The sequence below is a fragment of the Trichomycterus rosablanca genome, chromosome 6, assembly GCF_030014385.1.
Source record: "Trichomycterus rosablanca isolate fTriRos1 chromosome 6, fTriRos1.hap1, whole genome shotgun sequence".
Taxonomy (NCBI): Eukaryota; Metazoa; Chordata; class Actinopteri; order Siluriformes; family Trichomycteridae; genus Trichomycterus; species Trichomycterus rosablanca.
This window is the reverse complement of record NC_085993.1, coordinates 12,684,141-12,698,625: the sequence shown is the minus strand read 5'-3', so window position 1 is coordinate 12,698,625 and position 14,485 is coordinate 12,684,141. Positions and strand designations below refer to the sequence as shown.

Genomic DNA, 14,485 nt, shown 5'->3' with positions numbered 1-14,485 from the left:
TTTAACTAACCTCACTCAAAATGCATCAAAGAAAGATGAGATGTGAAGCTATGGGATGCGAGTGTGCTCGGCACTGAAAAATACGAGCAGATTCTGTATGTGAAGAGTTTTCACCTCACCTCATCTGATCCAAGCAGATACATTTCCATTTTCAGAATTAGTGACATCATGGGTGATTAGCTAATTTACACTGATGACAAAAATTCTAACCTTTTATTAAAGTAAATAAATAAATATATAAATAATTAATTTATTGTCTGTTTTACCAACGCTTCTGGTTGTGTTTTTCTGGTTGCGGTGGGTCCAATTCACTGGGAGAATGGTTGGAAACACCCTGGGCAGGTTGCTACTCCATCACAGGGCAAACATTGCATTTTCATTTTTGGCGTCTAGTGTACAGTCTAAGCAATTGAGGGTTAAGGTCCTTGCTCAAGGGCCCAGCAGTGGCAAGCTGGCTTGAAGTGGTGAGGCTTGAAACGACAACTTTCTGATTACTAGTCAGGTACCTTAAGTCACAGCTATAGCCCTATATTACCTTAATCACTAGGCTACAACTGCCCAATCACATACCCTCTCACACACAAACAGTCACAGCTATAACCTGACTGGCAGTGGTGGGGCTTGAACCGACAACCGTCTGATTACTAGTTTAATACCTTATCCACCTTAACCTTAGTCAGGTACCTTAACTTCTAGGCTACAACTGCCCAAACACACACACAGTTACAGTCACAGCTATAACCTGACTGGCAGTGGTGGGGCTTGATACGACAATCTTCTGATTACTAGTCAGGTACCTTAACCACTAGGCTACAACTGCCCAAACACACACACACACACACACACACAGTCACAGCTATAACCTGACTGGCAGTAGTGGTGCTTGAACCGGCAACCTTTTAATTACTAGTCAGGTACCTTAACTACTAGACTACAACTGCCCAAACACACACAAACAGAGAGAGAGAGAGAGAGAGTCACAGCTATAACCTGTCTGGCAGTGGTGGGGCTTGAACCAGCAACCTTTTAATTACTAGTCAGGTACCTTAACCACTAAGCTACAACTGCCCAAACAAACACACACAACATACACACAGCTATAACCTGAGTGGCAGTGGTGGGGCTTGAACCGGCAACCTTCTGATTACTAGTCAGGTACCTTAACCACTAGGCTATAACTGCCCAAACACACACACACACACACACACACACACACACACACACACAACACACATACACTCACAGTCACAACTATAACCTGCCGGTTCCTATTCTCATCATATAATAATAAACTCGCTGTATTCAGCTGAGTGTTTATTTTTTAGGTGCCGTATCAAATTGGTAGTAATTGTAGATCGTTTGGTTAAATGATATCTGGTTTGTTTCTTATGAGCCACCGTACTTGTAGGCGTGTTGTAACTGTAACAAACTTTTCTGTGGTTGTATTGTGACAATGGTTTGATGGACGTTTCTACGCGAAGTGAGTGTGTTTTGACCCTTTGGGGCTTCCATAGTGCATGGAATAGCGTGCTTGGCTAACGCGATGACTCTAGCTGTCCGCTATTCGGTACCGTAACAGAAAAAGTTAATAAAGTGTTATGCTTTCGACAATTTGTGAATATAACGTGTATTTATTTCTTTATTAAGCAAGTGCATCACTACATTGTTTTGTAAACCAGTGTGATCCTTGACTCACACACCATATAAATAGTAAAATTCTACAGTAATGAACGCAGCTCTGCTCCTACCGCCTCATGAAACGTTCGCATTGCAGACATTACACTTCACTGTTGGACTTGTTTCACTTTCCAACTTAAAGTATTTCCACACAGCGGACATGCTGACGTAAAACAAAGGATCAGGCTTTAGGATCGGCCTTAGTAAATCCGATACCGATCAGTTAAAAAATGCCTTGATCGACCCCGATTCCGATCTTTGAGATCGGATCGGGACATCCCTAATTATGACCACTAACAGGTGAAGTGAATAACACTGATTATCTCTTCATCACAGCACCTGTTAGTGGGTGGGATATATAAGGCAGCAAGTGAACATTTTATCCTTAAAGTTGATGTGTTAAAAGCAGGAAAAATGAGCAAGCGTAAGGATTTGAGTGAGTTTGACAAGAGCCAAATTGTGATGGCTAGACGACTGTGTCAGAGCATCTCCAAAACTGCTGTTCTTGTGGGGTGTTCCCGGTCTGCAGTGCTCAGTATCTTTTAAAAGTGGTCCAAGGAAGGAATGAGTGTGTCGCTTACCTGGGGAACACATGGCACCAGGATGCACTATGGGAAGAGGGCAAGCCGGTGGAGGCAGTGTGATGCTTTGGGCAATGTTCTGCTGGGAAACCTGGGTTCCTGCCATACATGTGGATGTTACTTTGACATGTACCACGTACCTAAGCATTGTTGCAGACCATGTAGACCCTTTCATGGATATTCCCTGATGGCTGTGGCCTCTTTCAGCAGGATAATGCGCCCTGCCACAAAGCAAAAATGCTTTAGAAATGGTTTGAAGAGCACAACAACAAGTTTGAGGTTTTGATTCGGCCTCCAAATTCCCCAGATCTCAATCCAATCGAGCATCTGTAGGATGTGCTGGACAAACAAGTCTGATCCATGGTGGCCCCACCTCACAACTTACAGGAGTTAAAGGATCTGCTGCTAATATCTTGGTGCCAGATACCACAGTACACCTTCAGGGGTCTTTGCCTCGAAGGGTCAGGGGGACCAACACAATATTAGGAAGGCTGTATGCTTTATCTACATTTTAGGTGTATTAAAATTTTTATTTTCATGTGAGAATTTTTCTATAATAAAGAGTCTTCATTATTAACTATGAATGACATTTTATGCTCTAATAACAAATATTATTAAGGGTGCCAATTATATTGGGGTTTACAGCTTGTTCATTATTAAAATAACTACAAGAAAAGAGACAGCAAGAAGGAAATAAATAGAACATCTACATCTATAGTGTGTCTACAGAAACTTTATAGGGGTCACTAGGACAGGACGATTGGGTGGAGGTTTGTGTCCCAGCTGTGTATTGTGTTTAAAATTGCTTCAAATAAATGTTCTGTCCTCCAGATGCTCAATAATGTCACTGCATTTTAAGTTCATTTTTGTTTTTAACCACTGCTTTATTATGTCAGGGTCATGGTGGGTCTGGTTTTCTTGGAAACACTGGACGCAGGGCAGGAATACACCCAGTGTACGGTGCCAATCCATTACAGGACTTCAGCCACCGCCCTCGGATAGTATAACCAGTCATGTTTGTGAGATTCAAATCCGAATGTCAGTGATGGTGGGCTGGCATAATAGACCGCTGTGCCACCTGAGTTTTATTTTGGTTGGTAAATGTATTCTATATTGTTATGCTTGTATTATTTATGTAGAATTTTGCTTGCATTGCTTTTACACCGGAGTAAAGTCAATGCACAAATGTCCCGAAGGACACTTATCAAAATCAAATCAATGTAAAGCAGCAGGAAAAACAGTCTAGCGGCTTTAGCGAGTCCCCAGTGCTCTGCAGAAATTGTTACTCTGATTTACTAACAGCTTGCATGTGTAAAAGATATGCAAATGTAATAATATTCATAAAAATGTGCAAGCTGATGTACTAACAGCATCTATGATGCAAAATAAGCAATGAAAACTTTTTTTTTATTTTAATTTCCTGTATTTGGCTAAATTAATGTCCTGTTTAGAAACCCAAAGTACATTCCTGCTACCAAATAAATAAATTGTATTTTCCCTGCTGTGTATCTAATAAAATCTGGAACAATTTTTTTCTGTTGTTCTGTTGTGTTGATTGTACACTATTTTGGCCAAAATATGTGCTCACCCCTTCTAATTACTGTGTTTAGTTGTTTCAGCCACACCCACTGCTGACAGGTGTATAAAATCAAGTATATAAAATCATAAAATTAAGTTTGGTATAGAGCTGGGCAGCACAATGGCTCCTCACAGCCAGAAGGTCCTAGGTTCGAACCCCAGGTGAGGTGGTCCGGGTCATTTCTATGCGGAGTTAGCATGTTCTTCCCGTGTCTGCGTGGGTTTCCTCCGGGAGCTCTGGTTTCCTCCCACAGTCCAAAAACAGGCGGTCAAGTTAATTGGAGACACTGAATTGCCCTATAGGTGAATGTGTGTGTGTATGTGTGTCTGCCCTGCAATGGACTGGCACCCCCTCCAGGGTGTTACTGTGTGCCTTGTGCCCATTGAAAAGATGGGATTGGCTCCATCCCCCCACCCCGTGCAACCCTGATTGGATAAGCGGTTAAGAAAGTGAATGTGGGCATAGAGCTGGGAGCACAATGGCTCCTCACAGCCAGAAGGTCCTGGGTTTGACTCCCAAGTGGAGTGATCTGGGTTCTTTCTGTGTGGAGTATGCATGTTCTGCCTGTGTCTGTGTGGGTTTCCTCCAGGTGCTCCGGTTTCCTCCTACAGTCCAAAGTCATGCAGCCAGGTTAATTAGAGATACTAAAGTTTTCCTATTTACGTGTGTGTGTCTTTACCCTGTGATGGACAGGTGACCTGTCTGGGGAGTTTCCTACCTTTCGCCCAGTGAATTGCACCCATCGTGATCCTGACCAGGATGAAGCGGTGGTAAAACAGACAATAAATAAATGGTATAGAGAAACTCCAGTTGCCTACATAGAGCCTAACATAATACCAGCAAAACACCTTTAGAATGAACTGGAACACTGACTGTGAACCAGGTTTTCTTGTCTAATATCAGTGCACTATATCCAATGCTCTTTTGAATGAATGGGCAGAAATTTTCACAGTAATGATCCAAAATCTTGTGGGAAGCCTTACTAAAAGAATGGAGGCAGTTATAACTGTAACGCTGGGGTCAGCTCTGTAGTAATGCCACATACACCGATCAGCCATAACATTAAAACCACCTCCTTGTTTCTACACACATTGTCCATTTTATCAGCTCCACTTACCATATAGAAGCACTATAGAAGCAGTGTAGTTCTACAATTACTGACTGTAGTCCATCTGATTATCTGCATGCTTTGTTAGCCCCCTTTCATGCTGTTCTTCAATGGTCAGGACTCTCCCAGGACCACTACAGAGTAGGTATTATTTAGGTGGTGGATCACTCTCAGCACTGCAGTGACACTGACATGGTGGTGGTGTGTTAGTGTGTGTTGTGCTGGTATGAGCGGATAAGACACAGCAGCGCTGCTGGAGTTTTTAAACACCTCACTGTCACTGCTGGAATGAGAACCAAAAATATCCAGCCAACAACGCCCTGTGGGCAGCGTCCTGTGACCACTGATGAAGGTCTAGAAGATGACCAACTCAAACAGCAGCAATAGATGAGCGATCGTCTCTGACTTTACATCTACAAGGTGGACCAACTAGGTAGAAGTGTCTAATAGAGTGGACAGTGAGTGGACACTGTATTTAAAAACTCCAGCAGCGCTGCTGTGCCTGATCCACTCATACCAGCACAACACACTCTAACACACCACCACCATGTCATTGTCACTGCGGTGCTGAGAATGATCCACCACCTAAATAATACCTGCCCTGTGGTGGTTTTGTGAGGGTTCTGACCATTGAAGAACAGGGTGAAAGCAGGCTAAAAAGATATGTAGAGAAACAGATGGACTACAGTCAGAAATTGTAGAACTACAAAGTGCTTCTATATGGTAAGTGGAGCTGATAAAATGGACAGTGAGTGTAGAAACGTTTTTTCCAACTCCAACCACTAAGGTCTGCTGAAACACATGTAATGTTATTGCATTTACGTTTTTTTCTTTGGAAGACTCACTGATACTTGTGTAACAAAAGAGGCTTTTCCACTTTCACACATTCACTCAGTGCTATTTAGGAAATCATGTTGAAAAGAAATTACTAAACACAAAGTGGATGCCATTGTAAGCCTGTCTGCGCCTTGTCTAGTTGCTTGTTTAACTGAAACTACTGACACTACAATTGAAACAAATATCCAGCAATTAACACAATTAATTAATTAGACAATTGAATGTAATTAAATAAAGTATTTTAACTAAGGTTTAGCCACTAATGTGCTTTTTTTTTTTTGGCAAATTTCTGAGCTCACTCTGAGCTAAATCCACTTTTGTTATTAAGCATGATTATTCTTGATGCATTCTCAATAATCCAAGTACACAAATCCACAAAGTTGAATCAGTTCATCTGGACACATGTTTGTTGTAGCGATACTTTTCGTCACTCATCCAAGTGACTTCTTCAGTCTGAGCTGGTGGTGAATACCTCAACCTTATTATGCAGATGATTTGCATAACAACCGATATGTATAACAATGGAACCGGTGATCAGGTCCATATGCAAATCACAATGACCATTATTTACCATGGCCATGTGTGCCTTTCACATACACTATATTGCCAAAAGTATTCGCTCATCTGCCTTCGCACGTATATAAACATTCTTAATCCAGAGGTTTTAATATGATGTTGGCCCACGGTTCGCAGCTATAACAGCTTCAACTCTTCTGGGAAGGCTTTTGACAAGGTTTAGGAGTGTGTTTATGGGAATTTTTGACAATTTTTCCAGAAGCACATTTGTGAGGTCAGACACTGATGTTGGACGAGAAGGCCTCCGCTCCAATTCATCCCAACGGTGTTCTATCGAGTTGAGGTCAGGACTCTGTGCAGGCCAGTCAAGTTCTTCCACACCAAACTCGCTCATCCATGTCTTTATGGACCTTGCATTGGAACAGGATGTTGGAACATCCTGTCATGTTGGAACAGGAAGGGGCCATCCCCAAACTGTCCCCACAAAGTTGGAAGCATGAAATTGTCCAAAATCTCTTGGTATGCTGAAGCATTATAAGTGCCTTTCACTGGAACTAAGGAGCCGAGCCCAGCTCCTGAAAAACAACCCCCCACCATAAACCCCCCTCCACCAAACTTTACAACTGGCATGATGCACTCCTGGCAACCGCCAAACCTAGGCTCATGCATCAAATTGCCAGACGGAGAAGTGTGATTCATCACTCCAGAGAACACGTCTCCACTGCTCTAGAGTCCAGTGGCGGCATGCTTTACACCACTGCATCCGACACTTTGCTTTGAGTGGCCGCTGGCTTGTAGGTGAGTGTAAACCATGGAGTCCTGGCCAGAAGAGGTCGATCTTCTATGTTGTGCCATCCGTTTTGCCAGTGACTGTTTAGTTTCCCCGATGTACAGTTCCCAGCAATCCTCCCGGCACCTAACAGCATATACTACGTTACTCTGTTTGTGTCGAGGAACACGGTCGTTAGCGTGTTTTGGGGTTTGAAAGCAGTTGTGTAATTAATTTTAGTAAATAACCTGCAAGACAGTAGAACATTTTATAATAGCACTTTTATAAAAGCGACTTTCAATTGCGAGCGACTGAGGGTTGAGGTCCTTGCTCTGTGGCCCAACAGTGGCAGCCTGGCAGTGGTGGGGCTTCAGTCGACAAACTCCTGATTACTTGTCCACTACCTTAACCACTGAGCTACCACTGCCCTTTTATAAATGCCACCTGGAGCAGTTTCTAAGCAAATACAGGCCCTGGCATTTGTGAAAAGAGCTGTCTGTAAGTACAATTTACATGAGGCAGTGCTCCTTTCACCAAGGTCGGGAAGAGAATCAGATCTTATGCTAATGATCAAAAATAATCCAAGAATGACTAAAAACAGGTAACAGGCCACGGCGGGTCCTTTTCTATAGGGAAAAAGTAGGCACACAGCAGGAATACACTGGACAGGGCGCCAATCCATTGCAGGGCTTCAATGATTAATCCTCAAACATAGCCAATTATGTCTGTGTAGATGCCAGGCCAGTCGATAACACTGCTTAGATTCAAATCCGGTTCTCAGTGGTGGTGTATTGGCATAATAGACCGTCGATTTTTGGAATTAATGAATGAAGCCAGTACTTAGCCTTTGAGACGACCTGCCTAAAGTCCAGACTTCAATCCAATGAAGAATTTGTAGCCTAAATTAAAAAAGTCAAAATTTGTGCTGAAAAGCAATTTATTTGTTTGAACTGAACAAATTTTTTACCAAGTGAAGTGGTCAATTATGTAGTCAGATTCGTGTCTGTAGCTTGTTGATGGTTATTAAAATTAATGGTTAGTGGAATAGTTGCAGACATTAAAATCCCAAGATTGCTACAATAAACTGTATTTGTTTCTTTAAATATATGTACACACACACACACACGTGGGCAGCAGGCGTATGCATTTTGTCACCTACACTTTGACGAGTGCAGTGCAGCTCAGCACTGTGTACGGAGAGACACATCCTGACAGCACTCTTTTCCTCATCTCTGTGCAGGCGCCATCAATCAGCCAGCCAAAGTTGTAATTGCATTAGTTATGAGAGAGTCCCTATCCGGCTTAATATCCACCCCTATATGAACAACAGGCCGCTCGGCCCAGCCCAGACCAGCCGACAGGCAGAGCAGAGACTCGATACGATGTATTTAAGATCCCAGCTCTGGTGTTCTAGCATGTGTTTTTATTGCTGCGCCACCTGAGTGGCAAATGAATGTACATGTTTGACCTCAATTGGATTACATGGTTTAATTTGTTGGATTAGTAAATGGTTTGGTTTGTTTGTTTGTTTATTAGGATTTTAACGTCGTGTTTTACACTTTGGTTACATTCATGACAGGAACGGTAGTTACTCATTACACAAGCTTCATCAGTTTACAAGGTTATATCAAACACAGTCATGGACAATTTAGTATCTCCAGCTCACCTCACTTGCATGTCTTTGGACTGTGGGAGGAAACCGGAGCTCTTGGGGGAAACCCACACGGACATGGGGAGAACATGCAAACTCCACACAGAAAGGACCCGGACCGTCCCACCTGGGGATCGAACCCAGGACCTTCTTGCTGTGAGGCGACAGTGCTACCCACTGAGCCACCGTGCCGCCCAAATGGTTTGGTAAAAAAATAGTTAAACTGATTATTAAATATTATGTAATTTAGTTTTTTGTATTTTAGTAAATCAGGACCTGTGATTAATCTGTAGTATCTTAGTAAAAACAACATTAATGGTTGTTTTTTCCAAAGCTTGGAGTCCAACAAAGACTAATGACCCATCGAGCCCAGAAATGAAGGAGTTATTAAAAGACGCCACATTTAGACATCATGCCACTAAGGTTGGTATTATCCTAAAAGAATGTAGATAAAATGTGTGGAATATGTATGACATTTTATTTGATAGACCACCCAATATGTCAGGAATAGACGCTATTTAATTTCTGTTTTATATTTGCTGCCACTGATCATTTAAGATATGAGTGTTGGATTTGCCTCAGGTGAAAATGAAATTGGTGGAGGAAACCTTGTGCTTAGCACATAATACAGTTTGAGAAGTCTGTTGTCTTTAAATTAGTGTCACTTCACAATCACTGTAGCTAGTCATTTATATTATCTGTTCTTCTATCACTATATACACCGACGAGGCATAACATTATGACCACTGACAGGTGAAGTGTATAACACTGATTATCTCTTCATCATGGCACTTGTTAGTGGGTGGGTGGTATACATTAGGCAGCAAGTGAACATTTTATCCTCAAAGTTGATGTATTAGAATCAGGAGAAATGGGCCAGCGTAAGGATCTGAGCGAGTTTGACAAGGGCTAGATGACTGGTTTGTGATGGCTAGACGACTGGGTCAGAGCATCTCCAAAACTGCAGCTCTTTGGGGGTGTTCCCGGTCTGCAGTGGTCAGTATCTATCAAAAGTGGTCCAAGGAAGGAACAGTGGTAAACCGGCGACAGGCTCATTGATGCACATGGTGAGCGAAGGCTGGTCCGTGTGGTCAGATCCAACAGACAAGCTACTGTAGCTCAAATTGCTGAAGAAGTTAATGCTGGTTCTGATAGAAAGGTGTCAGAACACACAGTGTATCACAGTTGCAGGGCTGTTTTGGAAGCAAAAGGGGGACCAACACAATATTAGGAAGGTGGTCATAATGTTATTCCTGATCGGTGTAGGTTCATAACGCTTCTACAGATGTTCTATAAAATGTATTCGACTTATACATCACATTTCTTTTAACAATAAGGCTATTAAACGGTATACTTTACCCTGTTCAGAATACTGGTAGGTAACAATAGGACCAATGCAGAAATACACCTAGGACATAAAGCTTATCTAACACAGGGCAACACATTTATTTACACCTCTGGGCAGTTTAAAGCATGCAGTTAACACGTCTTCTGCACGATTATAGAATGTGGGAGGAAACCAGACTATTCTGAGGAAATCTCTGATGCCCTGTTATGAGTTAACACCCTGTCTGATGTGTTTCCGCCTTGTGCCTTGTTAGCAGTTTGTGTCCCCCCATCACAACCTTGACCAGGATGAAAATAATAATTTAATTCTACTTTCGGTGGGTCCCTTTAATTGGGTGAAAGGCAGGAAACACCCCAGGTTGCCAGTCTATTACAGAAGCTGTCCCCAACCTTTTTTGCACCATGGACCGGTTTCATATAAGATATAATTTCACGGACCAGCGGGGGCAGGGGGATTTAAAATAGAAGAACTATAGAATGGAAAATCAGAATGGAAGAAGTGGTGAATCCTGAGCTTTTTTTGCTGCAATGAGACGCTGCTCCCACCTAGTGGTGATTGGGGACAATAACACCCGAAGAGTATTAAAAATGTAGTTGCTCTTGTAGCGATCTCTAATTATTTATTCTTTCTGTGCTGCCCGGTAATAAATGACCCGGTGGTTGGGAACCACTGTATTACAGGGCAAACACATACAGTGCCTTGCAAAAGTATTCAGCCCCCTTGAACTTTTCAACCTTTTGCCACATTTCAGGCTTCAAACATAACGATATGAAATTGTATTTTTTTGTGAAGAATCAACAACAAGTGGGACACAATCGTGAAGTGGAACGAAATTTATTGGATATTTTAAACTTTTTTTAGAAATAAAAAACTGAAAAGTGGGGCGTGCAATATTATTCGGCCCCCTTGCGTTAATACTTTGTAGCGCCACCTTTTGCTGCGATTACAGCTGCAAGGGGTATGTCTCTATCAGTTTTGCACATCGAGAGACAGAAATTTTTGCCCATTCTTCCTTGCAAAACAGCTCGAGCTCAGTGAGGTTGGATGGAGAGCGTTTGTGAACAGCAGTTTTCAGCTCTTTCCACAGATTCTCGATGGGATTCAGGTCTGGACTTTGACTTGGCCATTCTAACACCTGGATACGTTTATTTGTGAACCATTCCATTGTAGATTTTGCTTTATGTTTTGGATCATTGTCTTGTTGGAAGATAAATCTCCGTCCCAGTCTCAGGTCTTTTGCAGACTGCAACAGGTTTTCTTCCAGAATGGTCCTGTATTTGGCTCCATCCATCTTCCCATCAATTTTAACCATCTTCCCTGTCCCTGCTGAAGAAAAGCAGGCCCAAACCATGATGCTGCCACCACCATGTTTGACAGTGGGGATGGTGTGTTCAGGGTGATGAGCTGTGTTGCTTTTACGCCAAACATAACGTTTTGCATTGTGGCCAAAAAGTTCGATTTTGCTTTCATCTGACCAGAGCACCTTCTTCCACATGTTTGGTGTGTCTCCCAGGTGACTTTTTATAGATATCTTTGAGAAATGGCTTTCTTCTTGCCACTCTTCCATAAAGGCCAGATTTGTGCAGTGTACGACTGATTGTGTCCTATGGACAGAGTCTCCCACCTCAGCTGTAGATCTCTGCAGTTCATTCAGAGTGATCATGGGCCTCTTGGCTGCATCCCTGATCAGTCTTCTCCTTGTTTGAGCTGAAAGTTTAGAGGGACGGCCGGGTCTTGGTAGATTTGCAGTGGTCTGATACTCCTTCCATTTCAATATGATCGCTTGCACAGTGGTCCTTGAGATGTTTAAAGCTTGGGAAATCTTTTTGTATCCAAATCCGGCTTTAAACTTCTCCACAACAGTATCTCGGACCTGCCTGGTGTGTTCCTTGGTCTTCATGATGCTCTCTGCGCTTTAAACAGAACTCTGAGACTGTCACAGAGCAGGTGCATTTATACGGAGACTTGATTACACACAGGTGGATTCTATTTATCACCATCAGTCATTTAGGTCAACATTGGATCATTCAGAGATCCTCACTGAACTTCTGGAGTGAGTTTGCTGCACTGAAAGTAAAGGGGCTGAATAATATTGCACGCCCCACTTTTCAGTTTTTTATTTCTAAAAAAAGTTTAAAATATCCAATAAATTTCGTTCCACTTCACGATTGTGTCCCACTTGTTGTTGATTCTTCACAAAAAATTAAAATTTCATATCGTTATGTTTGAAGCCTGAAATGTGGCAAAAGGTTGAAAAGTTCAAGGGGGCTGAATACTTTTGCAAGGCACTGTATATACAGAGAGGGGTGAAAAATGTAAAAACTAGTATAATTAATAGTTGTAATGTTAAATTTATACAGTTATTAGGGGATAAATATGTCACCTTTGAAAATCACACTATATGTTGTAATAATTAAATTTTTATTCAACTCAGCTTTGAAGTCCATAAATAACATCTATTAACTATTACCCTCCTCTGTATATACGAATATATTTGGATACCAGTATAAACATCACAATTACACTAAAACATTGTAATATTACCTGACAGTATAAACAAACAAAATTTTTCCTCCTAATCTAGTCATATTCAATTTCCTGATTGCATTATGCTTTCTCTGTACTGATCTCCACTTCTGATTGATGACAGCAAGACTGACACACACCCCCTCCAACACTTGTGCAGTAGCCGACTGCATCTTTTCAACTGCACAAGGCGAGTTCATATGTGGATCAGCTTTGTGTACGGAGAGCCACACCCTGATCACATTATTTCTTGACTCAATCAGCCAGCAGAGGTCCTAATTGCATCAGTTATGAGGTCCCTATCTGGCTCCCCACCCTGTATGAACATCAGCCAATCGCTGTTCATGTAGCTGCCCAGCCCAGCTGGATAGCGGACAAACCGACGAAATGTCAGCTCTGGTGTGCTAGTGTGTTTTTTCGCTGCACCACCTGAGTGGCCATAAACAAACAATTCTAACATGGCTTTACACTTCACCACAAAAACTACATGGGGTTTTGACAATGCAAGACCATTTCATACCTCTTGTAACAATGGTTCATATTGTTTATATTATATAATATATATATATATATATATATATATATATATTTATTTATATATATATATTCTGTCTATTTGACTTTTAAACCGTGAAATAAAATAATACAAATAAATTCATGTGATATGACTGATCCATTTGCTGGACTATACCTGTTATCTTGACATCACGGATGTACTTCAGAAGAAGTGACCCATCGATAGGGTCCATTCTGGAACAAAGTCCCACCTTGCCAGGACACAGGTCACGGTGCATGTTATGGAGGGCGTGGGCCATGGCGTACACCGCATCAATCACAAACATCACTTTGCCCTCTTGTTCATATGCTGAATCTTTACCGATTCTCTCCTGATCTGTAAGAGAAAAAGATCTAAAATGTAGGGATCTGAAGAATGCACTGTTTACATAAAAGATGATGCATTATAAATTATTCAGGACAAAGACACAGAGGTGAAGTCATTTCTATTTGTATTCTATATATAGAGATATAGAAAAATGACCATACACAGTCACCACACATGTGGTTTTAGAAGTATTTAAAGCATTTGCCTGCTGACTATAGATCAGCAAGAATTCTTTCTTTCACACAACACATGCACAATTCAGCTGGTAAAACAAAGTGGGTACCACAAAGCAATGATAAACACCAATCAGCCATGACATTAAAACCACCTCCTTGTTTCTACACTCACTGTCCATTTCATCAGATCCACTTACCATAAAGAAGTACTTTGTAGCTCTACAATTACTGACTGAAGTCCACCTGTTTCTCTACATATCTTTTTAAATCTGCTTTACCCCTGTTCTTCAATGGTCAGGACCACCACAGAGCAGGTATTATTTAGGTGGTGGATCATTCTCAGCACTGCAGTGACACTGACATGGTGGTGGTGTGTTAGTGTGTGTTGTGCTGGTATGAGTGGATCAGACACAGCAGCGCTGCTGGAGTTTTTAAATACCGTGTCCACTCACTGTCCACTCTATTAGACACTCCTACCTAGTTGGTTCACCTTGTAGATGTAAAGTCAAAGAGGATCGCTCATCTTTTGCTGCCGTTTGAGTTGGTCATCTTCTAGATCTTCATCAGTGGTCACAGGATGCTACCCACAGGGCGTTGTTGGCTGGATATTTTTGGTTGGTTTACTATTCTCAGTCCAGCAGTGACAGTGTGGTGTTTAAAAAACTCCAGTAGCGCTGCTGTGTCTGATCCACTCATACCAGCACAACACACACTAACACACCACCACCCATGATCCACCACCCAACATCTGGCCCAAGCGGTGGAAAAATATGAAGACAGTAATGTGGTCAGTTGTAGTCTAGCAGTTAAAGTACTGGACTACTAAGCATAAGG

General features: G+C 41.9%; 1 protein-coding gene across 1 annotated transcript in view; it reads right to left on the bottom strand.

The window, feature by feature from the left end:
* Positions 1–14,485, bottom strand: part of grm4 (glutamate receptor, metabotropic 4) — a 238,550-nt gene that overhangs the window by 46,625 nt on the left and 177,440 nt on the right. Inside the window, exon 6 of the mRNA XM_062997427.1 lies at positions 13,284–13,484. Coding sequence (XP_062853497.1) covers positions 13,284–13,484 — 201 coding nt within the window. The remainder of the gene's footprint in view (positions 1–13,283; positions 13,485–14,485) is intronic.